The sequence below is a fragment of the Aspergillus novofumigatus genome, assembly GCF_002847465.1.
Source record: "Aspergillus novofumigatus IBT 16806 chromosome Unknown P174scaffold_4, whole genome shotgun sequence".
NCBI classification, from domain to species: domain Eukaryota; kingdom Fungi; phylum Ascomycota; class Eurotiomycetes; order Eurotiales; family Aspergillaceae; genus Aspergillus; species Aspergillus novofumigatus.
In genome coordinates, this window is record NW_020194277.1 from 1251826 (window position 1) to 1278263 (window position 26438).

General features: G+C 51.6%; 11 protein-coding genes across 11 annotated transcripts; 7 read left to right on the forward strand and 4 right to left on the reverse strand.

The window, feature by feature from the left end:
* Positions 1 to 137: 137 nt before the first annotated feature.
* On the reverse strand, positions 138 to 2116 carry P174DRAFT_441192 (transcriptional regulator SPT3). Its single transcript, XM_024827248.1, has 4 exons — positions 1950 to 2116; positions 1308 to 1397; positions 416 to 1255; positions 138 to 364 (listed from the first exon to the last, which is right to left on the reverse strand). The coding sequence occupies exons 1-4, from the start codon at positions 1992 to 1994 to the stop codon at positions 359 to 361; spliced, it is 981 nt and encodes a 326-aa protein (XP_024682520.1). The 5' UTR covers positions 1995 to 2116; the 3' UTR covers positions 138 to 358.
* Positions 2117 to 2319: 203 nt separating this feature from the next.
* Positions 2320 to 3293, forward strand: dph5 (diphthine synthase; the record flags this gene model as incomplete). The annotated part of the gene is made up of 3 exons (XM_024822316.1): positions 2320 to 2454; positions 2519 to 2643; positions 2696 to 3293. The coding sequence occupies 3 exons, from the start codon at positions 2320 to 2322 to the stop codon at positions 3291 to 3293; spliced, it is 858 nt and encodes a 285-aa protein (XP_024682521.1).
* Positions 3294 to 3533: 240 nt separating this feature from the next.
* P174DRAFT_406202 (uncharacterized protein) lies at positions 3534 to 4700 on the forward strand. Its single transcript, XM_024824094.1, has 2 exons — positions 3534 to 4413; positions 4482 to 4700. The coding sequence occupies exons 1-2, from the start codon at positions 3829 to 3831 to the stop codon at positions 4521 to 4523; spliced, it is 627 nt and encodes a 208-aa protein (XP_024682522.1). The 5' UTR covers positions 3534 to 3828; the 3' UTR covers positions 4524 to 4700.
* Positions 4701 to 4890: 190 nt separating this feature from the next.
* Positions 4891 to 5983, forward strand: P174DRAFT_441195 (AP-2 complex subunit sigma). Its single transcript, XM_024827249.1, has 5 exons — positions 4891 to 4978; positions 5035 to 5074; positions 5132 to 5161; positions 5227 to 5457; positions 5563 to 5983. The coding sequence occupies exons 1-5, from the start codon at positions 4944 to 4946 to the stop codon at positions 5662 to 5664; spliced, it is 438 nt and encodes a 145-aa protein (XP_024682523.1). The 5' UTR covers positions 4891 to 4943; the 3' UTR covers positions 5665 to 5983.
* A 2814-nt stretch (positions 5984 to 8797) lies between these two features.
* On the forward strand, positions 8798 to 10113 carry P174DRAFT_441196 (sulfotransferase family protein). The gene is made up of 3 exons (XM_024827250.1): positions 8798 to 9137; positions 9194 to 9297; positions 9356 to 10113. Exons 1-3 carry the CDS (start codon positions 9015 to 9017, stop codon positions 9789 to 9791), a joined length of 663 nt encoding a protein of 220 aa, XP_024682524.1. The 5' UTR covers positions 8798 to 9014; the 3' UTR covers positions 9792 to 10113.
* A 1446-nt stretch (positions 10114 to 11559) lies between these two features.
* P174DRAFT_441199 (arylsulfotransferase family protein) lies at positions 11560 to 14146 on the forward strand. The gene is made up of 4 exons (XM_024827251.1): positions 11560 to 11970; positions 12074 to 12202; positions 12264 to 13752; positions 13811 to 14146. The coding sequence occupies exons 1-4, from the start codon at positions 11839 to 11841 to the stop codon at positions 14080 to 14082; spliced, it is 2022 nt and encodes a 673-aa protein (XP_024682525.1). The 5' UTR covers positions 11560 to 11838; the 3' UTR covers positions 14083 to 14146.
* A 1539-nt stretch (positions 14147 to 15685) lies between these two features.
* On the forward strand, positions 15686 to 17762 carry P174DRAFT_420504 (putative MFS transporter; the record flags this gene model as incomplete). Its single annotated transcript, XM_024824867.1, has 5 exons — positions 15686 to 16469; positions 16523 to 16704; positions 16752 to 17050; positions 17103 to 17426; positions 17468 to 17762. 5 exons carry the CDS (start codon positions 15686 to 15688, stop codon positions 17760 to 17762), a joined length of 1884 nt encoding a protein of 627 aa, XP_024682526.1.
* A 311-nt stretch (positions 17763 to 18073) lies between these two features.
* P174DRAFT_441202 (DUF292 domain protein) lies at positions 18074 to 19727 on the reverse strand. The gene is made up of 2 exons (XM_024827252.1): positions 19646 to 19727; positions 18074 to 19484 (listed from the first exon to the last, which is right to left on the reverse strand). The coding sequence occupies exons 1-2, from the start codon at positions 19664 to 19666 to the stop codon at positions 18273 to 18275; spliced, it is 1233 nt and encodes a 410-aa protein (XP_024682527.1). The 5' UTR covers positions 19667 to 19727; the 3' UTR covers positions 18074 to 18272.
* Positions 19728 to 20574: 847 nt separating this feature from the next.
* On the forward strand, positions 20575 to 21490 carry P174DRAFT_370663 (SDR family oxidoreductase; the record flags this gene model as incomplete). The annotated part of the gene is made up of 2 exons (XM_024822345.1): positions 20575 to 21052; positions 21105 to 21490. The coding sequence occupies 2 exons, from the start codon at positions 20575 to 20577 to the stop codon at positions 21488 to 21490; spliced, it is 864 nt and encodes a 287-aa protein (XP_024682528.1).
* A 290-nt stretch (positions 21491 to 21780) lies between these two features.
* P174DRAFT_406217 (SUN domain-containing protein) lies at positions 21781 to 23964 on the reverse strand. The gene is made up of 3 exons (XM_024824095.1): positions 23406 to 23964; positions 23111 to 23343; positions 21781 to 23060 (listed from the first exon to the last, which is right to left on the reverse strand). The coding sequence occupies exons 1-3, from the start codon at positions 23745 to 23747 to the stop codon at positions 22214 to 22216; spliced, it is 1422 nt and encodes a 473-aa protein (XP_024682529.1). The 5' UTR covers positions 23748 to 23964; the 3' UTR covers positions 21781 to 22213.
* A 928-nt stretch (positions 23965 to 24892) lies between these two features.
* On the reverse strand, positions 24893 to 26295 carry ppm1 (protein C-terminal leucine carboxyl O-methyltransferase ppm1; the record flags this gene model as incomplete). Its single annotated transcript, XM_024823428.1, has 2 exons — positions 24893 to 25952; positions 26017 to 26295. Coding segments are annotated over 2 exons (1199 nt in total), but the record flags the coding sequence as incomplete, so codon positions are not given.
* Between the last annotated feature and the right edge of the window lie 143 nt (positions 26296 to 26438).

Here is a 26438-nt window from a genome sequence, read left to right on the forward strand (position 1 = left end):
CAAGCACTTTGCGACGTATGCTGACTCCTTCAAGGGCGCCGGACGCACCAATAATTGTACCCTCTGCTGGATCTGGTTTCATGTTCACGATTTTACGAACCTTGAGCTTTGGGATGCGAGCATTCTGGTAATGTTTCTCAGAATAATTGATTATGTAGTATGAAAACAACATTGTGAAATCTCAGTGACACATGCATAACTGCAAAAGATATGGCAGAAGATTTCACCAAAACAACTTCAATATCGTACAATCGTAGTTCATGGGTATCTATCGTAGTATAGCTCCGCGGAAGGAAAGAGTAAACGCCGGGAAATAAATCGTATGAGTCGTAGGACGGTGACAGGATGTGGAACTCGGTCAAATCTGGGAGTATATCAGCATGGAGGTCAAGATACAGCCAAGGATGGATCCCACCAATCTCAAAGGCATACGGGCCGGGATGCGCCCATTGTGCAGGAGCATAGCAATGTTCTTGTTCGGAGTGGCTTGAAGCTTACGGTAAGCCTCACGGATGTGTCTTGGTTCAACTGGCGTACGTCCCTCTTCGGGAGGATCGAAAAGACCAGTTTCTCGCTTACGCTTCTTCGTGTTTTCACCTGCTCCGCTTTCGGCCCCTCCACGACGGATCTTCTCACGGTCTTCGCGTTCCTTGACCTTGAGAGCTTCTTCGGTCAGGGTCTGAACTATCTCAAACGTCAAGAACCCAAGGATATCGACAATATCGTCATTGGGTTTCGACTCCGTCACGATGCCAAAGCCAGCCCACTCTCGAAAACGCTTGCTCTTGCGATACGTAAACGATGCTTGACGGCATTCTGACCAGAACACGTACTCTTCTCTGGTCATGTTCTTTGTGCGTTCATCAGCTGCTGCAAGACGTTGAAGAGTGGCATAGTTCTGCTCCTCTTCCTCCTCATCTTCTTCGTCCTCCCTCTCCGGTACCTGGACGGAGTAGAAGCTGTTCACATCCCACACAAGGCCAACACGCGCTCTCTTGTTTTTTGGTTTGGAAGCAACATCTTGGGGCCCAGCGACGACGCCTCCCGCAATCGGGTCGTCAGCCCCTGCGAAGTCTGCAGCGTCGGCGCCACCTTTGTCGTCGGAGTCTTTGACATTTTTACGGACATCTTTCCAGGAAAGGAAGGTCTTAAGACGTGAGACTTTGGCCTTGTCATGTCGAATTAAGAATATCAAATCATCTGTGGAAATAGACCGCACACCGCGACGTGTAGCCAACGTTGTGCTTCGTGCGAGCTGCAATGCCAGTGTTAATCAAGCATCGCACTTCATGGAAGGAAGAGCATACGATTTCAATCACTTGCTGGCGGACGATATCCTCAATAAGTGTTGTCGTTTCAACAGATGGTTCGGCAGTCTCTCCAGAGACGAACATCATCTGCAAAAGAGGTCAGCAGGCTGAAGTAGAAATCTGGAATTGCGTCCGTTTCCGAATGATTGAAGCCTTCTCGGACGGCATCCTGAGCATCTCCGTCCGAATCAGACCGAACCGAAGAGTTGAGGCACTCCGGTCAGAAGATGCAGCACTTGAAGTGCAGTGATCTGCCTCTCAGATGGCTCGCTCTTTCTGACGAAAGGATGACAGGAAGACGACACGGGACTGAGGAGGGCAGCAAGCAACGCTGTAGTTGAGAGGACAGGAGAACGGGTGATAACAGGATTGGTTTAACACAGAGTATATGAAGGAAATAGCTCATAGAACAGCCATGGCAATACTTCACTAGTAAGGATAACATATCGAGGGAACTCGGGTGTCAACTACACGATATGTTCCAATCCAGATACAATCCATGGCAAGGAGACCAATGATAACGGGGCTTTGATGCAGTCAAACAAGCAAATACGTGACGATAAGCAACGAAAATATTGCAAGGCATCGTCCAAGATGGAAGAGCCGAAAGAGTACTACAGAAAAAAGCCGCTGACTTACCTGCTGGATTTCCTGCCGATACTTAGGTGTTCGATCGGTCGCCATATTGAATTCGCTCAACGCAATGATCAACGTCAATTGGACATAGAAGCCGAAATGCAAAAGAGAAAGTCTGATGAAGAATGACACTTCCCGATTACCAGACTGCACGACACCCACTCTTAAACTATAGAATGATCTGATCTGATAGGAAACAGACCAAGCGCGGCCAGGGACCATTCCGATAGTCGGGGTTTCTGCTTTTCCGCCTTCCGCGTATCCCGCCGCATCTGGTGGGGTGGAAGATAGAAATTCTGGATGGGAATGACATTCTCCCTTCTACAGGCGTCAAAACCATTGACCGAATATTGCTATTGAATTTCCATCCAAGATGTTGTATCTTGTTGGTCTTGGTCTCGCTGACGAAACTGACATCACTGTCAAAGGCCTGGAGGTTGTCAAGAGAGCTGAGCGGGTCTACCTTGAGGCGTACACAAGCATTCTGCTAGTGAGCAAAGAGAAGCTAGTGAGTCCATTGCGAGACGCTACTGTACAATACTTGGCTAAAGAATGAACTGGTGCATTAGTAGGAAGCGTTCTATGGACGTCCCGTTATCGAAGCAGACAGGGAACTTGTCGAGACCGGCAGTGATGAGATCCTGGCTGGGGCCGACAAGGCGGATGTCGCATTCCTTGTGGTTGGCGATCCTTTTGGGTAGGTTCCCTCACACTTCAAGGCCGTCCGACGTTGCCTAATTGCCTACCAGCGCCACGACACATACGGACTTGGTTCTCCGAGCTCGAGAGATGGGCATTGAATCCAAGGTCATCCCGAACGCCTCGATCATGTCCGGCATCGGCTGCACTGGTCTGCAACTTTACAATTTCGGACAAACCGTGAGCATGGTGTTCTTCACGGAGAACTGGAAGCCGTCCTCTTACTACGACCGGGTCAAGGAAAACGTTCAGTTAGGTCTCCACACATTAGTGCTATTGGATATCAAGGTCAAGGAGCAATCGTATGAGAACATGGCCAGAGGACGGAGGATATTCGAACCTCCGAGGTACATGACCGTTGCTCAATGCGCGAGCCAGATGCTGGAAACCGAGGAAGAACGAAAGGAAGGTGTCTTTGGGCCCGACAGCCTTGCGGTCGGAGCTGCTAGAGTGGGAGGCCCTGATCAGAAACTGGTTGTGGGCACCCTCAAAGAACTGTCAGAGGTGGACATGGGCCCGCCTTTGCACAGCTTAGTGTTGCTTGGAAGAAAAGCGCATGATCTGGAGAGGGATTATATCAGAGAATTTGCTGTGGATAAGGCTACCTTTGATGCCAGCTGGAAGAAAGGGTATGGGGCAACTTCATGATGATTCAAGTGATACATTTGCCTTATTCCTTTAGAGAATACAACACGGACGCAATAGCACACCGTACACCAGAGTCTTTCTACTAGAGTGGAGATGATCGGAGAATTACCTGCCTAGTTTTGAAGTGCAGTAGTACCATAATTCCGCATGGGGATACCCTGGCGCTAAAATTAGTGCCTAAAAAACGGTCTTTAAAATATTTGATCGTTTGCATATCAATTGTCAAAAGAGGCAGAGCGATGCAGACAGGTCCAAAAGGCGCATGGTGGCACCGTGGCACCATTCTTCAAACATTCGTCGACGGGGTTTTGAGTTTAGCGCCAAGTTCCCAGTCCACCTGGAAAATGATCGATTAAATGCGACAGGTAGCAAACACCTCTTTCCACCCTGCTGCCATACCTTTTATGCAACGACATGCCCTTCGCACGACTTCAAGGCTAATATGAAGCTGTGCACACAGTCATTTGGGCCATTGCACCCTCGCTTCTCCAGCCAGAGACGCCAGATCTAGCAACCGATCCCATCCCTCCCCGCCATGCCCGTATACATGGTCCACGGCTTCCGGTGGCCACGCGCCGGCTTCACCGGTATCCGAGTCTACATCGTTCTCCACAATCTGGAAGACGCTACAGCGGAATACGTCCAGCAACCGGCGACAAGTCGACTGCTTACCGAATGCTTCAAGAAGACGGATCCTGATATCGTAGCTCGTCTGCCGGACCTACGATTCATCGAGCAATATGACCCCGAAGACACTGATAGCGCAACCGCTGTCAGCCAGCCCTATGCCTACGTCGCAGCGAAGGTGATCACACTCTCGGAACCTGGTGCTAAGGCGCCGGGGCTCAGCTGGAATCCCGAAGACTTGGCTAAGGACTCCCCTTTGGAACCAAGTGCCATGGAAGCCCTGACGCAACTCCGAGATAAGTACGCCGCAGGCGAGAGAATAGGCTGGTGGATTGTTTACAATGGGGACCCAGACAGGGCTTTCCCTCACTCCGAGGAAGACGACAGTTATGATGAATACGATTATGATGATGATGACGATGATGGGTACACGGAATCAAATGGCGATAGTGTTAGGAACTCAACAGCACCAGAAACACCTCCTAGCCCGGCGGTAAGTCTTGCCCTTCGTACTTCTTTGATACTTGTGACAGATTATACTGATGGTTTGGCGCATTCAAGGCTCGATTCCCCGTGAAGTTCGCCAGGTTTTTTGGCAGGTAAACGGCAATATACTACTAATTACGGCGAACGAATCTCACAATCTCCCATACCTTGCCATTTCTTGCGGAAGGAGTCTTTCATAACATCTTGTCATAGCATTTGTAACCTAGGAGTATCGGTTCTACATCAGTTCAGTGTCAACATTCGCATCACAAATGGTCATTAAGTCTATCGCTCTGCGGATGTAGAAAGGAATGTAACCAGTCATCAGCTTCGTAGTATCGGATTCGCATCTATGGTCAAGCGACATATCTTGATCGTTAACAGTGAAGATCAGCGCCATCTCATAGCAAAGGCGGTGAATGGTGGCAATATAGGATCGAGGCCCGATACCCATTGCGGAGAACCTCCCGGAAGTGACTGATATGTGCTCAACCACGCCGCCTCATCTACTCCGCAAACCGGGTAAATAAACGCGGGATGGTTCTTTCATTTATACTGGTGCAGAATCGCCAGTGAGTTACAGGCTTCCCCCTGATTGAGCCCGCCTTGCATTCTGACGGATGAACAGGGGTAAAACACGCCTGGCGAAGTGGTATGCGCCTTATAGCGTAAGTTGTCTTATCTTCTTGGTACTGGTACGATTTGCTAACTCGTTGCTTGCGTAGGATGAGGAGAAAGTAAAACTCAAGGGCGAGGTACGTCCGACAACCCCCCTTCGATATGCGATGCCGAATCCGCACGACTAACCCATTGATATCAGGTCCATCGCCTTGTCGCTCCCAGGGATCAGAAGTATCAATCGAACTTTGTCGAGTTCAAACGGAGTACAAAGATCGTGTACCGGAGATATGCAGGGCTGTTCTTCTGTGTGTGTGTTGACGCGACGGACAATGAGCTAGCCTATCTGGAGGCAATACATTTCTTCGTCGAGGTCCTGGACCAGTTCTTTGGCAATGTCTGTGAGCTGGATCTGGTGTTCAACTTTTACAAGGTGCGTGCGATCAATGCAGGTGGTTTATGTTCAGGGACATTGAGCGCTGCAGGAGATGTGATGCGATTTGGGACAACCGTGGTGCTAACTGGGCGATGTGCGCAGGTATATGCGATTCTCGATGAGGTGTTTCTCGCGGGCGAAATCGAGGAAACAAGCAAACAGGTTGTGCTTACGAGGCTGGAACACTTGGATAAGCTCGAGTGAGCCCTTTGGGGGCCAAATTTCATTGCAGAGGGAATCACTCGCTTTGACATTACGTTGATAAAGCGGACGTTAATTTGCATCAAGGTGACCTTGGGATATGGTCATCTCACGGAGTTATGAGGCTTGATTCAATCATTGTCACATATTTGGGCGCATTTCTCGTGACGTCCATATCTGCGTCACGTTCACCGTTCTCTGTTGTATCTAATTTTCGAATACATCGATACCATATTCGTGGGAATTGAGGGTTCAGGAGTTAGGCAGTACACTTGAGAGATGTACTGTGCAGGACCACCGAACAACAGCCGAAAAAACTGCCGTGATACTTGAACAAGGCTAGCGGGGTACATGATGGTCAGACATGCCGACCAAAACCATCCAACAGCAACAGGGAGCAATAATACCGATCAGTTTTATGATATATCGGGATACAGCCACTTCATTTAAGCTCAATTAACGTTTGTGAGCTAAATTTGACTGTCTGAGATCTGAGTTAATAGGACTTTATCCAAAATTGGAATGGCTGAAGAGGTGAGGTGATCACAGTCTGCGATTGCGATAGTAGTAGTTATTGTGACAACATGTCTTGGCATCAGGTATAAGAAGGCATAATGCCAAGTTCCTTCAAAACTTTTGTTTGATGCTGTGTTCTCATGGCGGAGAAGAATACGATCTGTCTCTCAATGCCTCATTGAATTAATTGAATTATTTGACTTGAACATTCACTTCTCTCCCGGACATGAGCGGATTACATGCTCACACTACTTGCCCAGGTGGAACAAGGGTATACATAAGAGCTGGCTTGTAGCAAACTCACAGGCGTCTCAGTTATCAGCAGCCTTCTCAAATGCCTCCTCGGTCATACTCTCTACGGAGCTACATGGGATGATGATCACGAGCTCCAACTGAGTCCGACGGCGAGTCGGCGACCCATTGACAAGCGTCCATACCTTTCTTCAGTTCAGATTACACAATCAGAACCACCTATCGCTTTGCACAGCTGTCGATGAACCGATACATACCATCTGCCAAGCTGGACTGGATCCAGTCGAAGATCATCATAAGGCATCCGACGATTGTTACCATGTCAACAAAAAACCGCATCACAATCAGCGGTCTCCGTTTCTTGGCTTCCAGGCCATCGAGCCAGGGCCCAGGAGTCTGAAATCGCGACTACTACTGGCACCATGCACGAGTCGATCCAGGTCGATCAAACGGCAGACTGGGTGGTCTTCTTGAATCATGAAACTTTGATTTGTGGCGACGATAATCAAAGGGGGAAATGAAGATGACCATGATAGTTATCAGTCACTCATGGGCGACAATACAACTGGCGGAGACTAATCAGCAGAGAACCACATTGCCACTTGCCTTCAGACTTGAATCCACTTTCCAAAAGACCTTTTGATTGTTTTGACGGCGGAAGATCCAGAAAAGCAACCTTTGAAGCCATACAAGTGGACCTCCGTACGAACATGTCAATACCACCACGAAAGCAGAGGTAAACAGGGGAAGTAACAGACGACCGTATCACAGACTTACATGCTTACTTACGCATTATCATGCCCAGTCCCCCCACCCGGAATATCGGCCCTGTTCTAGAAGGATAAATGATACGCTCATCCTTCCCTGTCTAGTCTTTCGTACCGAGTTTCTTGCGGAGTTTAGTCCAAGCTTGACAATAGACGTCCAACGAAGGCTTGGCAATGTTACAAATTTACAGGTCCGTGTTACAAAGGCCTTGGGATTGACCCAAAGCCCGGAGGGCCGAATGCTGTGCAAGAATGACCGTTATCTGGCGTCTCTGCGATCTCTAGGGCTGTCGCATGCTGCGTCATTAAGCGTTCCCTCTGCTATGGAAAAAAGCATTTGAGTCGATCCATAGCAAAACTGACACAGGTGGTATCTTAGGGAAATTCCAAGTTCTAGACTATGGAACTTATGTGGAGGTCATGGTAACCCATTATCATTAGTGAAAAGTGGGGCGGTACCTGCGTTTCAGACCTTGCGTACGGATATTTTTCAGGTTCGATACGCGTCAGCACGGCCACCCGCGCCCAATCAGGGATCGGAGGCGCATCGCCTTCATTATTGATCCTTTCCACATTATCACTTTCATCAGCGTGTCTACGCGGCAAGATCTTTGGGTTTGCGGTCCGGCGGTCTTGGCAGGTGTCCTGTCCGGTTCTGAGAGGCCCATACGGTGGAATATGTCCCGTCTCAAGTGGCCCCGTTGTCAAGCAAGAGCTTTGCCATGGGCGTACGCAGTTACGCACTCAGAGCGCCTATCTACAAACTACGTACGTTGAGACGTCTTCCTGGTGGAAAATGTCGGAGTGTCACCTCCTGACGATCCTTTGCTTTTCCCTTGGGTGCGTCAGCCAGTGACGTTATTTCAGTCGTCGGCGGTGCTCCAAAGCGCCCAAAACGTGGGCGGAGACCCGCCGGACAGGGGAGAACCAGAGTCCAGACCAGATACGGATAAGGAGATCGAGAGTTCAACCCCAAAGGTTTAGAGGGGTAAGGAGAAAAGGAATTAGGTTGATAGAGGAAGGAGACAGCGTGATCGAGAACAAGAATAGGGAATCAAGGAAAACTTACCAACGCCACATTACGCACTAGGTTGATAACGGCTCCATTGCATACGGAGTACAGAGTGCAAATAGATCAGAGGATAGCGGATTGCTCCAAGCTTTCATCCGCTTGTAACAGGAGTACTGCGCATCGTCAATCCTGATTGGATTACCAAACTAATTGTTATTCTATATTCACTCTTTCAAGATGTTACAAGTTACAGTGTCCTTGGCACCGGCTACTACTTTCTCTGGGAATGGTACTTAGCTAGAAGTCCTCCGTAACTATCATTGATCTGCATCTCAAGAGGGTCGGTCTCCTTTTAACCACTTCCTTCGTCCTTTCTTTGCTTTGACACTACTCTCTTTTTTAACTTGCTTTTGTGCTCTCTTTGGGTCTTTTGTTGTCTCTGCGTTTGTCCAAGTTCCAAGGCCATCCTTCTAAACCTTCGTTATCGGCGGATACCTTTTCTATATTTCAAAACAAGACACCTAGAACTATAACTTTCGTTCCACGAACATACAATGTCGTTGATGCACGCCGACAACCTGGCTCCCCAGCCTATCACAGATATCTTCACTAGCGACACATGCATTGACCGGAGAAAATGCCACCGGACAGTGCCTATGAAGGTGCTTGCGCTTGGCGTGGGAAGAACTGGTACTGCGTGTATGTTCTGTCTCCTGTGAATTCAAGCCGTATGCCAGCCGTCTGACGGTTTACTAGCCCTCCGCAAGGCCCTTGAGAGATTGGGATATGTCAAATGCTACCACATGATGTCCGCCAGCGTGGAGAACCCTCCTGACTGTCTGATGTGGCACGATGCTCTCTGCGCCAAATACGACGGTGTGGGTGAGTTTGGCAGAAAGGAATGGGATCAGTTGCTGGGAGACTGCCAGGTATGCTTGAATCACTGAAGAGATAGAAGGGACGACAGCCGCTAATGCCTCTCCAGGCTGTCTGCGACTGGCCTGCTTGTGCCTTCGCCAAAGAGTTGATCGAAGCCTATCCCAACGCCAAAGTCATTCTGTCGACCCGTGATGTGGACTCGTGGCATGCGTATGTGCTGCTCTACATGTCTATTGAGAAGAGAAGTCAAGTCTAACTCCATTTGCAGTTCCGTCATGAAGACCGTTTTCTGGCGTGTCACCGACCCTGAACACCGCCTCGTTTCCCACTTCAGCTGGGCCGCCAGCATGTACTACCCCATGCTGAACAAGTTCTTCGAGACGTTCTTCCGTGGCGACTTCCCCAACAAGGGCAAGCAGGTCTACCTTGATCACGTGGAGGAGGTCCGCAGCCTGGTTCCTCCGGAGAGACTGCTCGAGTACCAGATCAAGGATGGCTGGGGACCGCTGTGCGAGTTCCTGGGCGAGGAGGTCCCCGACACTCCCTTTCCCCGTGGAAACGACATGGCGGACTTCTTCAACCGCTGCCGCACTCGCAACAGACGTCAAATGATGAACGCCGCTCTGCAGGCTGTCACCATGGGTGGGGCCTTACTGGCGACTGGGGTTGCTGCTGCCATGGTTTTCAAGCGCTTCTCCCGGTAATGATTTTCATTTTTCCTATTTCGTCCGACATGTGCGCTGGCGCCATGGATCTTTGACCTGTCACCCGTTTCAGGCTTTGAACATTACTTTAATCTCTTCAAAATATGTTTTATGTTGATTCCCTAATGTTACCTCTGGTTTGTCCACCTTCGTTTTGATCGGGGTTTGATCCTCAATGCACATTGACAAATGATATCTTCCCATCTGGTCGTGGTGCCTTGTCTAAGACCGTGCGGTGGAGAAATTGCTTGGCTCAAGGGCCGGAATATATAGAGCGAGGTTCCTCTGAAAAGAAATAGATATCCAAAATGCTGCTGCCTACTCATATCAATAAAATCGAAGTATATTGCTCCTTCCAAGCCTATGATAGTTCGACTTCTTCAGCCCTGCCATTCCTTGGCCTCCTTGGTACATGTATAGGAAGCTCGGCATTCCCCATCATGCAGGCATTCAGCCCTGGAAGTTAGGAGGTTGCTTGTCTTGGCTGAGACATCGCAGGCGAGATGGGCAGCCCTACGGGGTATGTTGGGGGTTTGTTAATTGCCCGCGTGCTTGGCTACAGGAGTAGTTTCTTGGTGTCCCAGGCAAACAGATATTGATGTCTGTATTGACAATAATTGAGGATTACTAGTCTAATTGTCAGGCGTGTAACCTGCTTTTGAGGATGCCGGATACCCGAGATCGTCAAGCTGTACATTGCACAGTAGAACATGCCTTCGGGGTGAATCCTGAATAGGCGAATTGAGGCTTGTGATTCAATCAAGAACGATACTTGCAGGTTACTATTCATAGATTGCTGCAGCTATCAACTCCCTATCAAATGTCAATGATTGATCTGAAAGGACAACACTCAAGTAGGTGGAATCGTGCTCCGTCCGCTGGAACTCACCTCAGCGATATATGTTCGTAAAGTCCTACGTAGCCCAGTACGTAACCCTATGCAGACGGCTTATACAGAACACACTCCTTAACTCCGTACTCCAACATCCCCCTGTCGCCAAAACCAGGAGCAAGGTCAAACTAGTCTAGTCTAAGGAAAGTACTTCGTACGAATACGGCCAATGCAGTGGGGTGGCTTCAGCCACAGTCACGACTACTGGGCCATACTGACGCCGTGGCCTCTGCTAACCTTTTGGTGTAGTCTATGTAGCGTGACGTGGCGTACGGAGTAGATAGGTATGAGACGGATTACCGGATTACCTTTCTCAAGGGGGTTTTCTGCTCGGCTTTAAGAGGCTTGATGTTTTGGGACGGGAATATGGTACGGGTATGATACGGTAGTGTTTTATACGGGGTGTAATATCGGGTATGGTCATCTCAGGTAGAGAAGTATACAATAATCATCAAGCTAAATACTCCATCTGTGATCTCCAAATGGGTCGCAAGTCCACGAGTTCATGAAAGTTTGAATATATGGCTGATCTGCTCTGGCGGGAGCTTGTGCTGGAGTCGACGTGTGCCATCGGCGATGATAATTTCCTTTTTTTTGTACCTCGACCTCTCAATGTCAAGTCTACTGTTAGTCATCTTAAAGGCTAATCATCGGGAGAACTACAGACCATTCCTTGTGAGGTAGGTATCATTTCTGGGCATCTATAAAAAGCCCCGCACAGCTCTATCAGACCAATGATAGAAAATGATGGCGTATGCAATTCTCAAGGCCCACCAGACCCGGGGATTGGGCGAATTCCTTTAGTTGAGCGAGTCTCTGAGTCGGTGGTGATAGGTAGTCCTATCATCCTATGTAGCTAGATAACTAGATCCATGCCTTTTGAATGAAACCTCATTGTCTTGACTTTCCAAGTGAAACGCTTTAAGTGTGGCGTCAAACTTCTGCGCGTCTCCCGGCTTTCTGCAGATCAGTCCCGATCTCGTCTTCTTCCACAGGGGGAGGTATCGTATATATCATTGATTCCTGTACATCATTTGATTGATACAGTTCGTCATTTCCCTTGCAGCGTCATCTGCGACCTCTCGACACTCCCGCCGTCTTTGGCTCCCTTCTCTCCGCCGGAGTCCGAATGCGAGGATATGAAGTATCCATGACATGATCGTCCTTACTCGCATATCTGGAGGATTGGCTCCGTCATTGGCCTTTCGCTTCGTTTCATTTTTGTTGATCCTTCTGCTATGTTGTTTCGAGCATGTCGTCGCAGAAATCGATTCCGAGTTCAAATCCGTAAGTCTGCTATTTCATGATGTTTCCCCCTCAACGATAGTGGCGGCGTCTCAACGTGAGACATGACAAGGCAGCTAATCGATGATCTCCGACGCTATTCTAGAGGCCCGATCTATACCCGCCGGTCTTCACCGTTGAACAAAGCGAACCGAACAAGCTCAGTCCGGGGTACATCTTTCTTGGCCCGTATGAGGCAGATAATTCGGGGCCATATATCTATGATACTGAAGGGGTAGGCATTATCGTTATTTCAGCCGAGTTGTACAGTCGGAAAATCAGCTGATATCCGACAGAATTTAGTATGGAGCGGCTGGGGTAATTCGGGGCCGGGTAATGCCCATGGCATGCACGTATGCAAGTACAACGGAGCGAACCACCTGTGCTTCTTCCAAGGAATCCAGCAGAATGGGTATTGCAGGGGCCATGGCGTCATTATGGACAACCGCTATCGCATTGTCAAGACCGTCACCCCAGGAGGGGGGATTGCAGCGAGCGATATGCACGAGTTCCGGCTGGTCAATGACGGCAAGACGGCGCTGATGACCGTCTATCAACAGCGGCAGTTCGACATGAGCCTCTGGAACCTCAGAACGGGCATGGGTTGGTTGATGGAGAGCATCTTCCAGGAGATCGATGTGGAAACGAATCAGGTCCTGTTTGAATGGCGTTCTCTGGACCACGTCGATCCGTCCATGAGTTACACCTACCCGTCGTCCACGGACACATCCGGCACCGGGTTCGAGCCACGGTCTCCGTGGGATTATTTCCATATAAACTCGGTCGATAAGAACAAAGAGGGCGACTACCTGATTTCTTCGCGCCATACGAGTTGCATCTACAAGATCTCCGGCAAGGATGGCTCGGTCCTATGGCGCTTGCACGGCGCCAATCCGTCCTTCAAGAACATCAACTTTAGCTTCTCGCAGCAACACGATGCGCGCTGGCTCAGCGAGAACGCCACACATACGCTCCTGTCCCTGTACAACAACGGCTACAACGGCTACAACCAGACGCATCCCTATTCGTCCGGTATGATTATCCTCATTGACCACGTAGCCAACACAGCGACACAGATCCACGAATACAAGCCGCTGAATGACGACATGATCAGCTCCAGTCAGGGGAATATGCAGGTGCTGCCGAACCGGAATGTGTTTATAGGATGGGGGAACAATGCGTATATCTCCGAGCACAACGAGCAAGGCAAGCTGGTCTTCTGGGGTTACATCGCCAAGGAGAAGATCATGAACTACCGGGCCCTCAAGTTCGAGTGGGAGGGCAACCCGACCGATGTGCCCGCTCTGTGGACCTATGCCAAAACAAACGATGGCTTCTCTCCGACTACCTTCTATGTGAGCTGGAACGGCGCCACGCGCGTGAAGCACTGGCGATTCTACGGCGCCGCAAACTCGACCGGTCCCTACGAGTTGCTAAGCCAAGTCGCCAAGCAGGGATTCGAGACCATGTACACCAACTCGACCTTCTACCCCTGGTCATACGTGGAAGCAGTCGACGGCCAGGGTAGAGTCCTGGGCAAGTCCCGGAACCAGTTCACCTTCACCCCGTCGCCGGACCTGCAAGGCTATTGCGCGGATGACTTTTGCAGCAAAGCAGAAGCATACGGCCTGCCTGGCGAGGACAACCCGAAGCCCTTCATTCCTCCTGTGGGAATCAACTCCGTTCCTTGGATCGACCCGGACCACCCAGAATCGCACTACAACCTGGGACAACCCGGTGCAGCAGCCCCTTCATCCGCTCCGCAAGGTGGCAAGGGTATATATGGTGAGTTCCTTGCTTACGACTGTGTCATTGGGGTATCTTACTAACTTGACTATTCTAGCGCACACCGGATGGATCGTTCCTATGGTCGCGGTGGCCCTGGCGGCGATCGGGGTGTTTTTAATCCTTCGAGTCAGCCGCCGAAAGCGCCATCTGCAGCGAGCAAAAGAGCGCGGTTCATCCGAGTTTTTGAACGAGCATGAAACGAAAGCTTCAACCAGTGCAGCTGGATTGCGCTGGTGGGACTGGCGACGATGGGTCGACTCGCAAGACGAACCACATCATTACTTTCCCTTATCGGAACAGGGGCCGCATAGGCATGCGAATTCATGATCATCATCTAGATAGATACCCAGTATATACCTAATGGAATTAATGGTATAATATTATATTTGGATCCGTCAGATCATCGCATATCAAAGCCAACAGTGTACGATACAATACACCTTGCCGAAAAGACACCCTGTCACAAAATAACAATACACAAACCGAACGAAGAGAAGCCCGGGGATTACGTGGGATACGCAAACTGACTGACTCGCGCACTAAAAGCCGACGAACGGAGACGCTAGTCTACCTGTGGGCAGATAGAAGTTGCAGGGCATACGTAAGTCGATACGTAGTCGATACGTAGTCTATCTGTTTACTTTCTTACGGCGAACCCTACGGATCTAGATAGACCTGATGAGGAGTTACTTTGAATTGACGATTGAAAGGTGAAAGCTTGACTGCAGCCAGATTAGCAATCAAGGGTATAACACTGTTGAAGGTGAAACACTGATGGAAATAGTATTGTGCTGGATGTTGATCATAGTCTGTAACAGATAGACAAGCAGAATAGGGCATGATCCCACCTGACCTGCCAAGCCTCTGCTCCGTTAGTTGACCCATGGAACGAGTTATTCAGGAACCAGAGATGGGACGAAAGAGGGAGATTATGAACTTGCCTAAAGCAGCAACTCCACCCAAGTGCCAAACAACTTCGTACAATATGGGCCATGGGGCCTTATGTCGATCTTTTTACAAAATACTGGACCCATCTGGCCTTCCGTCTTCTTGGCACTCGGCTCTTTTTTTTCTTTCCTTTTTTCCTTTTTGCTTTTTTACTTTGTTTCTGGCTAAATTGAATATAATTAGTGCAATAATGCGAGTAATGTGCTGTTACAGATCCAATACAGTTGCTGTATAAGGAGGCCGGGTTTCATCATGGATTCAGATTCATTACCTTTAGCCACAGATGTAGTATTCCCTTGGTAGTCAGTAAGTATGTAAATGTCAACACCAGCGTCATATCTACTGCGTATGGAAGCATTACTCATAAGTTATTAACATTATGTAGTTAGTGTACTGTGGAAACTCTATCTAGATTTCTGGGTTACTCCGACTTCCATTCCCTGTACAGTAAGGATTGTTATGGTGGTGATGATTAACACCCGTTTCATTGTGGGCTTCTTGGAGTACATTGTGGTCAAGGTGGCTAGTCCTCCTTAAACAGTCGTTCTTTGCTATTCCTTTTCTTGTAATACTATCTGTTTGCTTTTCAATTGTCACTCGTCCGGTCTAGTCTATCTCTCTTTGATTCAGACTATCTATCGTTCATGTTCTGTCTGAATCGTCGTCATCACAAGCACTGCGCCCCTGGGCCCCTCTCCTACTGGCGTAACCTTTTTGCTTCGGCTTATCCTATTCTTTCTATCAAGTTTCTGCTACCTATAATCCTCAGCCTGTTGACGTAGTCTCAGGACGCCTGCATTGGCGCCCTATCGGATGAACCACGCCCTCGATGCCTGTGACGGTCCAGAAAAGAAGAGCTTCCCAAGGTAGCCGGCGGCCTTCCGTGACCAGCGTTTCGTCCTCCACCCCATCACTCCAAGTTTTACCACCTCTTTTACTACCACTACTAATAATCACCATCCTCACCAACACCAACATCGGGATGCCCGTCATACCCGGACAACTTCTTGGACTTCCGGTCACGATCAAGGCGGCGAACCTTCCTTTGCCGATTACCCTTCCTCTGCGTCTCACTCACGGCGCCGGCGCGAATCCAACCTCTCTCTCGCAGATCTCACGGAGGGCTCTTCCCCTCTTCCTCGCTCTCCTTCGACCACCCCAATATGGCTATGAAGACCACTTCGTCAGAATGGAATCCAGGTCATGCCCGCAGTCGCTCCCAAAGTATGGCGCAGGCGAATGCCTTCCAGGCTCATTCCACCGGTTCCCCGCTCCCCGCCCCGGGCCTGTCACCTGGATGTCCCTGCCTAGAAAGAAACAACTGGCGCTCCTGGGTCTCTGTCGCGTCTTCGACTTCTTACAGATCGCCTCCTTACAAGCGTACATGTTCTACCAGCTCAAATCCTTCGACGAAACGCTCTCCGACTCCGATGTCTCGACGCAGGCTGGTATCCTCCAGGGCGCCTTTACGGCTGCGCAGTTCGCGACAGCAATACCATGGGGTCGAGTGGCCGATGCGGAATGGGGCGGTCGCAAATTCGTACTGTTGGTCGGGCTGGTAGGCACGGCGGCGTCCTGCCTGGGAGTCGCCTTTTCGACGTCGTTCGCGCAGGCCGTGTTCTGGCGTTCGTTTGGCGGTGCCATTAATGGGACTGTGGGCATTATCCGCACAATGATTGCAGAAAATGTCAAGGAGAAGAAGTACCATTCGCGCGCTTTCTTGATTCTACCCATTGGGTTTAATATCGCTGCTTTATTTGGTCCAGGTGAGTCCTTTTCCGCCATTAGTCTTGCTTGCGATTGACACTGACGGTTACAGTCATGGGAGGTATGCTTGCCGATCCGGTCAAGAGTTACCCCAGGCTGTTCGGGCCCAATTCCTCTTTTGGAGGTGCTTCGGGTGTGCAGTGGCTCATGAAATACCCCTACGCGTTGCCCATGCTGGCCAATGCCGTTTTCCTGTCATTCTGCGCTACGTGCGTCGCAATGGGTCTTGAGGAGGTATGGATTTGTACCCTGAAGAGTGAGAATCCTACTAACCCATCCAGACTTCACAAGCCTGCAAGGGAAAGCCTGGTCTGGGCGCTATTGCCATGAAGCTTTTCGCCCGTGGTTTGAAGGCTGTCGTTCCGTCTTCGTCGCCCATATATTCTAGACTTCCATTCTCCGACTATGATGAGGAAGGTCCCCTGCTGAGCCGACCAAGCGATCCTACCGAAAGCTACGAGCTTGAAGAGAAGGCGGCCAAACCTACGAGGCACGCTCGCGTGTTACCGTTCCGACGAATCTGGACAAAGAATGTCCTGTGCACTCTTCTTGCCCAGGCGTTTTTCGATTTCCAGATGGGGTATGTATTAATATCTCCCGATATAGCTCGCACCATTACTGACGATTGCCAGTGCCTTCAACAATCTATGGTTGCTTTTCCTATCCACCCCTCGCTATGACTCCAGCGACCCTGCCAGTCCTGTTCAGAGACTGCCCTTCATTTTCACAGGGGGCTTGGGTATGTTGCCTCAGAGTGTTGGCTTCGCCACAGCTATCCTCGGGGTCATCGGCATGCTCCTCCAATTCACCATCTACCCTTCAATTAACGGCCGCCTGGGCACAGCCAAGAGCTACCAATACTTCCTGTCGCTCTTTCCTCTGGCCTATGCTTTCGCCCTTACATTGCTCTTGCGCCGTCGTCCACGCCCCCTCCAGGGCAGGCCAACGGGCCCTGGGTGTGGTTCTCCATCATTGTCGTCCTGTTCCTGCAAGTTAGCGCTCGAACATTCACACTCCCGACATCCATTATCCTTCTGAACAATTGCTCACCGCACCCTTCGGTGCTCGGTACGATTCACGGTATCGGACAGTCAGTATCTTCGGCGTTCCGGACCATCGGGCCTATCTTTTCCGGAGCCTGGTACGGTTATGGTTTGGAGATAGGCATGGTCGGCTTTGCTTGGTGGCTGATCGCTCTTGTATCCGTCTTTGGATGCATCGCAGCGATCTTTGTCTATGAAGGCTCCGGCCATGAGATTCTGCTCCCGGGAGAAGAAGACGACCTCCGGTAATCTCTTTTTGTCGTGTTTATGAATCTTTCGTTTTGATTTCCTTTGTCCTGTACATATGGTTTCGGCACATGCATAGTCCGGTGTCCTCTGGGTGGTCTTTTTCTTGCTCATACATTTTGCTGCGTCTCGCTGGGTTGACCGCCTAACTGGCTGCATCATGTGCCCGGTGTTGGCTTTGTTGCTTCGTTGTCTGATCCTGTCTTTGTTGCCTCATGCCGTGGACATTCTTCGCTTCTCTGTCTCATATGGTTGGGACTTTTTGGTTGGCTTTGGGCCTCTCATGCATGATACGGCAAAAGCACATATTCACTGGGAGTGGAAGGGCTAGATCTTATAGATGACTGTATCTAGATAGATACAATAATAAATCCGTCAGATAACACTCGCAGTAGTACAGCGCTGGAGCGTATGGCTACAAATGTAGAAAGCCTCAAAAGCCGACGGCTCGTCAACAATCATCAATCATTATTAAACGTGAATTCTCGCTGAACAAATTGGCCAAGGTCATAGTCACCGCCGCAGGGCCGCGAATCGTCGAGTCAACTCATCCAACTCCGGTATCCCCCCAGAACCACCCGCATTCCCGTTCCGCGCCCTGGGAGGCCCCTCAACCTGCGTCTCGGACTGGGTCTCACTGCCTGGAACCTTGACACGCGGATTGGGGTTATCCGACCGCGGCCCCGGCGGCGCAACACTAACAGGGCTCTTGACAGACTGGAACCCCCGTGGCGGCGTCGCCTTATTCAACTCCGAGGTCTCGGAAGCGCGCCGCGCCTCAGCCATGTTGACCGGCCGGGTCGGCGTGGAGGGGACGGCAGCGTCGCCATCGCCATCGCCATCGCCAGACTGGTCAGTATCGCCAGGCTGATCACCGACAAACTCCGGAGGCGCCTCGCCGAGCTCGGTCTCGCTCTGGCTCTGGGCCCGCGCTGCCCACGAACTCCCGTACGCCTTTGCAATTTCCCGGAGATAGCTCTCGACGAGCTCCTGCGCCGGCGGCTTCACGCGCAGCGCCTTGACCAGCCGCTCCGGTACCCTCACGTCCACCAGCTTGTTGTCCTGCGCCAGCGTCATGAACTCCTTGCCCCAGCGCTCGGCGAGCATGCCGCGCAGCATGGTCAGCTCGCGCACGTCGCGCGGGAAGCGCGGCCACGCGTAGAAGATCACGGCGGCGGCTTCGTCGAGCGCCGCGTCGATGTAGCTCGGGGTCTGTCCCTCGTCGTGCTCGTCGACGGTCTCCTCCGCCTCGGTCTTGCGGCCCCGCGCCGGCGTACTTTCTGAAATATTTGGTGTCTGCTTCTTTGTCCCGCCCCCCGCCCAAAGCGAAAACCCCAGGAATGACTTTGACGCTGCGTCGGACGAGCCCTGAGCTTGAGCGTGAGAGTGGCCCTGAGGGTGGCCGTGGCCCTGCGGCCCCATCTCCGCCTTCAGGGCCTCCTTGGCACGGCTCCGCGCGCGGGCGCCCTTCTCCCCGAACGCGAGCTGGTCGAGGACATTGGCGCGCGCAAGGAGCAGCTCGCAGTATAGCTCGACCATCTCCATGACCTCGACGGCGATGTCGGTTGCGATGACATTCTCGACGCGGATGCGGGCGGAGGACTCGCGGCCTTCGTCGAGGAGGGTGGCGAGTTCGCGGCGCTGGATGACGGATGAGGCGTTGTCTTTTTTCTGGAGGAGGCGGAGACGCGGGATGAGGAGGCGGAGGGTGGAGGTTAGTTTGGTCTTTGATGCTGTGTTAGTGTTTGTATCTTCTCATTCCTGGAGGTGTGGTTGTGGTTGAAGGAGTGGGATGTGCGGGGTAGGTCTGAGCTGCAGTGTCTTTGTTTATAGCGGGGATTTTGGGGTGGAAGGGAATGAGTGTGATCGTCTCTGATAAGACTTACTGTTTGTACTGAAGGAGGCATTGTGAGAGTGGATGTCGCTGATCTAGTTGTGTTGGGCCTGGAAGGGCTGAGGGTGTCGAGGCTGGAGGAGTCAAAGAGTCACTGCCGATAAGTTGATAAGAGACGGCTGCCTCCACTCCTATTTAGCTACTCCAAGGCATCCACAAAAAGACGTCCGTTACTGCAGTTGATTAAGCACCTAACAAATGACCTTGCCGTAATGGTTCACAACTCAGAAAGGTATGTTCAAGTCCTGCATCCTGCATACTTGAATATAGTAAGGCCACTAACTTGATAGGCTTGACCGGTGATACCGCTCGAATCGGGAGTCCAGTTGGCTCACTGGCTCTTGCACATTCGGGCGTTTCTGGAGCACGAGGAGAGAGACCATGCTGTTTGCAATGCAGCGCCTAATCTCGGGCCATTTGGTTCCTGTCTCGTTGCGAGTGCAGGACACAACCGCAGCGGCGCATCCTCTGGGACTGTGCGAAGCCACTTCACGCCTGTGACAGCACCTCAGAAAGCCCAATCGGGGATTATTTCCAATGTTCAATTGTAGACGCAGGAACTAATCGGTTTTCATTGCCTTTGGGCCAATTGGGCTTCACACAGCGCCAGCCAGATAAGACATCCAGGAGAATCAGACGAGGATGTGGAAATAGAACTCGGCGACGAGTAGAAAGAGACTAGAGTCCACGCCTTCGCCATCTGTCAGAACCCAATACCGCCAGGTCAAAAGTGTCCAGACAGTGTACTCTTTGGTCAGTTGATTACGCTGGTATCCCATATTGAGCATCCCTGTCGACGACGGAGTTACGGCTTCATCCGCTATCTCCGAGGGTTTGGCTACAATTGTAGATGTTTAAATCCAAGTTCAGCTCCTGTACTGCCTAGATACCATTGATCTGATTGACTGCAAAATCTTCATCATGGCGTCTAGAAAACTCACCTGGCTCATCACCGGCTGCTCCTCCGGTTTTGGTCTCTCCCTCACACGCGCCGCCCAGGCCAGCGGCCACAAGGTCATTGCTACCTCCCGCAACCCTTCTCGCACCCCGGAGCTGGTCGCTGACATTGAAAGCAAAGGGGGCAAATGGGTCCAGCTGGATGTCGACAGCCCTCAGAGCGGCGAGGTGATTACGGAGCTCGAGAAGGGCGGCGAGCAGATCGATGTCCTGGTCAACAACGCCGGCTACTCCATCTACGCGCCTATCGAGACCATGACCGAGGAGGAGATGCGCTCACAGATGGAGACCATGTACTTTGGCCCTTTGCGTCTGATGCGCGCGGTTCTGCCTCATATGCGCCAGCGCCGGTCCGGCGTGATTGTCAACATGAGCAGCGGGGCCTCGCTCGATGGCATTCCCACGATGGGCGTCTATGCGGGTGCTAAGGCCGGCCTGGATGGTATACAATTTTCCCTCGAAATTTTTCGGAGGGCAATTAGCTAACTGCATAGCTCTCACCAAAATCCTCGCCAAAGAGGTTGCCCCCTTCAACATCCGTACCCTGACCGTCGTGCTGGGGACGTTCAACACCAATATGCCCAACTCAGTCGTCCTAGGCAAGACTCCTCTTCCGGACGACTACAAGGGCACATTCACCGAGCAGGTCCAGGGCCTTCTTGTGAGCGGGAAGATCAAACCCAACGGTGACAAGGACAAGGCCATGCAGGCTGTGTACGAAGTGGTTGTTGGCGAGGGCGTGGGAGAGGGCCACGAGACGGAGAAATTGCTGCCTTTGGGAAGTGACATGACTCCTCGTCTCAAGGGAGTGCAGGACTATCTCGGCCACGCCCTGGAGGTGTTTGGTTCGGTGACCAACAGCGTTGATGTGGATAAATGAGCGTCTATTTGATAGGATAATCTATTACTGTCCAGCCCTTGGTGTATAGTGATTTTTGTTCTCGGTATTCTGCCCCAGACTCTAGGTAGTATGCGGCGGCTAAGAGACATTAAGTATGCGGGGTGCAGATCCGAAGAATGAGCTATGACATAAAGAATGACAGCGACGAAAGATGTCCTCAAATTCCGACATCGTCCTTAAAACAATTGACTTGTGTTACCTTGTGGTCTCTACTATATTCTCCCATCGTGAGTCTCCTGGACTACAAGCTACCTTGGAGAAGTAATAACATGGATATATGCAAATGTCACATTGCTCCAGCCTATCACGAACTAGCGAGTAATAGACATTATCAAAATCAGCTATCAGCTCACTATCCATTCTTAGAATGGTATGTTCAAGCCCCATCGTCAATTCAATCGGCAACAGCATAGCAGATCATGCGTTCCAAATCCCCAAGTCAAAAAGAAAACTGCTGATGAGCAGAACAGACGAAGCGAAGAATATATAATATAGGCAGGTCAAAGGGTCGTCAATATACAGATAACGTCAGTCGTCAAGAATGGTATAGTATGGTATGGTATGGTTCAATAGGACCAGGGTATCCCGAAGAAACGAAAAAAGAATTATAAAGTTTCGAGGCACCGAAGAGAAGTTGCGAAAAATGCTAGTTCACGGCTGAGGCTGGAGCTGGTGACAGCAATAGGTAGCACCTGCAGCTTACTACAGGTTGATCATCATCGCCGCGACAGCGCCCATGCCCAGAGTCAGCACGGAGACGGCAACATCGGCGGCGCTGCCCTCCTTCTCCTTTTCCTTGGAAGCAGGGGTGGGAGTGGCCGTGGCTTGTGCCGGACCAGCCGTTTCGGCTGCCATGGCCTCCACTGAGACTGACTGCTCGACGAACACGTGAGGCTTGTACGTGTACGAGAATGCACCGGATTCCGAAGCCTGGCTGGCGCTGGACGCCTTGGCGGATGAGCTGGGGTCGCTGCTGGTGGAGGGCGTGACGGTGGCGCTCGAGCTCGAGTCTGTGTCAGTGGGCTCTGATGAGGACGACGAGGCAGGAGTCGACGTGCTGGAGGACGCTGTGCTGGACGAGGTGGTTGTGGTGGTCGAGCTGGGCTCAGAGGTCGTGGAGGGTGCCGCGGTTGTGGAGTGGGAATCGCCATTGCCGCTGCCGCTGCCGCCGCCGGACTTTTCAAAGACCACAACGTTGGCCTTTTCACCCTTGGGGACCGTCACCACGCAGAAGGTGGCGCCTCCGGCTCCAACGGCGGTGCTACCGATCATCTCGTTGACCGCGTTCACCGCGGGGTCGATCTTGCAGGGAAGGCCGTTGCAACCGCCACCCTCGCACTCGATCTCGACACCAAAGTCTGGGACGACGTCGCGGAAGGGCGTGGTGGTCTCCAGATAGATGGGGTTCCATCCGATCTTCACGAACGTGTTGCCGTTTCCGTCGGTGTTTGCGCCAGCAACATAAGGCGACCAGTTACCGAGGGGGCTGTCAGAAGTACCCCAGACACAAGCGGTCTCGGTGTCATAGCCAGGCGGGTTGATATAGAAGCTGGACAACGGTCAATACGAGATAAGAGTATCATCGCCGAATGCACTTACTGAGCGGCGGTTTCACACCAGTAGCTGAGGTCAGGCACCGCAAGAGTAGCCGCGTCCTCGACCAGCGTGGGAATCAACATTGCCTCGTTTCCAGGCAGCACAGTCTGGCAGATCGCAACGTGCTTGCTGCACTTATTCTTTGCGCCCACGGCACCCGTGCCGTCCTGGCAGTACGGCTTGTCGGGGAACGGCTTCTTGATCTGACCGTCCTTGTCGCAATAGAGACCGCCATTCTAGCACACGCAACACTGTCAGGACCTTCGGATCGGTATGGAGCTACCAATTGAAAACTCACCATGGACAAAGGGTACGAATACGAGGTCGCTTCGGGGTCCCACTGCATCGACACCTGGCCCGGGGGACAGGCGTAGGGGCAGTAATTGCCAGGCTCACAGGCCTGATCGGGGCTCATCGCCCATCCGGCGTTCTTCATATTCGGAGTCACAGCGACCAAGCCGGCATCGGTGGGGAACTGGCACTTCCCTCCTCTCTTCTCCAATGGCGCACCCACTTCAGCAACGGAGTGGACGGTGCCGTGTTCATGTCTCAAATGGTGCCGATGCGCATGCTTGGATGCCTCGACGCTGGCGACGAACCACAGCAGCGCAGATGCGCCGGAAACCATGTCGAATCTCATCCTGACGACTGTTGTTCCTGTATCTCTCCCTTATCAAGGTGATGTTGCGGATTTCGAAGTCGAAGTGAAGTCCAACTCCACACTCCGGAAACGAAAGACTAGGGTCAGTAAAAGAGCAAATATAACGAGCGACTACTCCGAAGAGTGAAAAGGAAGGGAAGCACCACCGGATAAGGAGAGAGGGGATGGATGGATAGCGAAAGGAGGGAAAACGGGGAAATGAACGCGAGTGAGGAAAACGGACCAGCCCCAAGTCTAACACGAGCACTACTGTGGACTAGGCTATTAGCCCATTGTCGCGCCGACTCCAGACCCCATGAGTCGGAATTGACTCTGCTGGCGCTACGCTAGCACTCGTCAGCAGCGAATGAATCGTGGTACGCCCCATATATGAAGCAACGGACCTCCCGATTGGGATAATCTCAAGGCTATTTGAAGCCTATGCCTATTCGAGCTCAGTAGCCGAATCTACGTGCCAATCACAAGCTGTTGTGCCCCGGTGGTTCATGCCCAACTAGCCCCGGTGGGGTTAGATGAGGGAGCTTAGTTCATTGCTAGTGGCCAATCAGAATCTGTGCGTCCCTGAAGCTACAGGGTCTGTCCCTGGGCGTGATTTTTGATCCACGAACGCTGCTGCTCTCATTCACCATCGCTGTATGGAGTACATACTTCCGTAGATACCCCGGTTATTACAGAGTACAGCTATTTATTTAACCGTACCTTAGTCGCTTCCACATCTACCATGCAGCTTGAATACATTCAAAAGCCCAGACTGTTTACTCTTCTCTCCAATGTCACCTTTGACACAGAGAAGTCTACCAGAAATAAAGATTTCCCTTTCTGCAGGGCCTAGACTTGTCAAGCCAGTGATCAGCAGGTACACTGACAGTTCTACTAACAGGCACCATTAAACTTAGTGGTCATTATTCAAGTTTTCCTTCGTAACCGGACTTTACTTCTGGTGCGATTTGCGAAAAGGGGCCAATCAGATGGTAGGATTCTGGGACCTGAACTACCTACTCCCCGAGTTTTCAATTGATCTGACATGTCTCCGTTGTCAAGGCGGCTTGGCTTTTCGAGCTAGCTAAATACTATGGAAAGAAGAAGAACTCGGACGAGCATTTTCGAGCTCTTTAGAGAGTAGTGGTTACTGATTTGAGCATGTTTGGTGGTATATTCCAGGTAGGCTGCATCCTGGACACCGTGCTACAGCACGCCAAGGAGGCCATGGAGCGATGGAACAGCTCCCAGAGCCTAAGCACGGATACATAATGTAGAACGTGAATCACTCCCCAGTCTGTCCCTCAATCTCCTTCCATCCATCAAACACCCCCGTATCCTCCCCCGCCCCGCTTCTCCATCCCCACGCAACACAATAGTGCCGCGCAAGCAACTGCCACTCCTCGACCTCATCCAGCATTTCCAACCCGGCAACCCGCTCCTTCTCCGCCTCACTCACCCACCGCTCCCAGATGAAATCAATGTCCGCCGCTTCTTGTCCGCTATCAAGCCCGTGCTCCCGTAACCGTCGCCGCTGCGCCTCGAGCGACGCATACTCGTGCAGTGTCTGCAGCTGAATCCCGCGCGTCGCGAGATTGGCGACCATGGTTCGTCCAAAGGCGTCGTCGGGTCGGATGGGCTCGTAGATAATTAAACCCAACGGTACACTCGCCGGGAAAAGGGACTTGGTGAAGTATTCGACGACATCGGTCGCTTCGCGGGGAGAGAGGTACACAAGGCAGCATTCTGAGATGAGTAACGTGGGGAGTGTTGGGTCGACACCCTGTAGCGGACAGGGTGGTTGATCCTTCTCCGTCGGATTGGGCGATGATGGGCTTTGCGAAGTGGTTGCTGACGCCGACGCTGCAAGTGTTCGGAGATCAACAGGGTGGAGGTGGTATGTCGGCGAGTGCAATGCGTCGCCGGAGTTGGAGATGGATACATTTTGGGCATTTCCAATTCCCAGTGTCCGTTGTAAGAGAGGTGCTGCGCGGATGAACTTGATCTTCGCGGCAGTGTTGGCAGAGAAGTCGATCTCGTGATAGATCAGATCCGGACTTGAGGCGGACGAGCGAGAGGAAAGCAACCGGAAGATGCGCGTGTCAGATCCTGCGCCTAGCGAGATGATCTGCTTTTTCGTCTGTGAAGGGCTTTCCAAGAATCGCGCAACGAGTCGGTCGATGGCGGTGGTGCGGACGTAGGTGCCTGTTGTGTGGCTTCATGTTAAATCTGCAGAAACGTACAATGACTGCATTGTAGAAGGGTTTACCTCTGTTAATTATGGGAAGCCTTCTTGTTTCTGACCCTGGAGGCGTCAATGCCCTCGCAAAAGGATCATCAAGATACCCAATTTCCACCGCGCTCAACCGGGAGACGCTGGCGTCATTGTCTGTCCCTTGTACGACACGGTCCTGGGCTGCTATTCCCCGTGATCCATGTCTTTCTTCGCCTGGTGTGCCTGTGTCAAAGCCTCCACGGCCTCTAAGACGCCCTCGACCTCCACCGCGACGAAGTGTGTTCAGATTGGGTATCTGAGAAGCCGACATGTCGGAGAGATCTTTACGACGCGAAGGGGGAAGCTCTGGGCGGTGATGATGATATTGGCGGGGTTGTTCGGTCCCCGCCACACTGGGCTGGATCCACCACCCACTGGACCCTCAACGAACGTTATCTAGTTGACTGTTTCGAGGA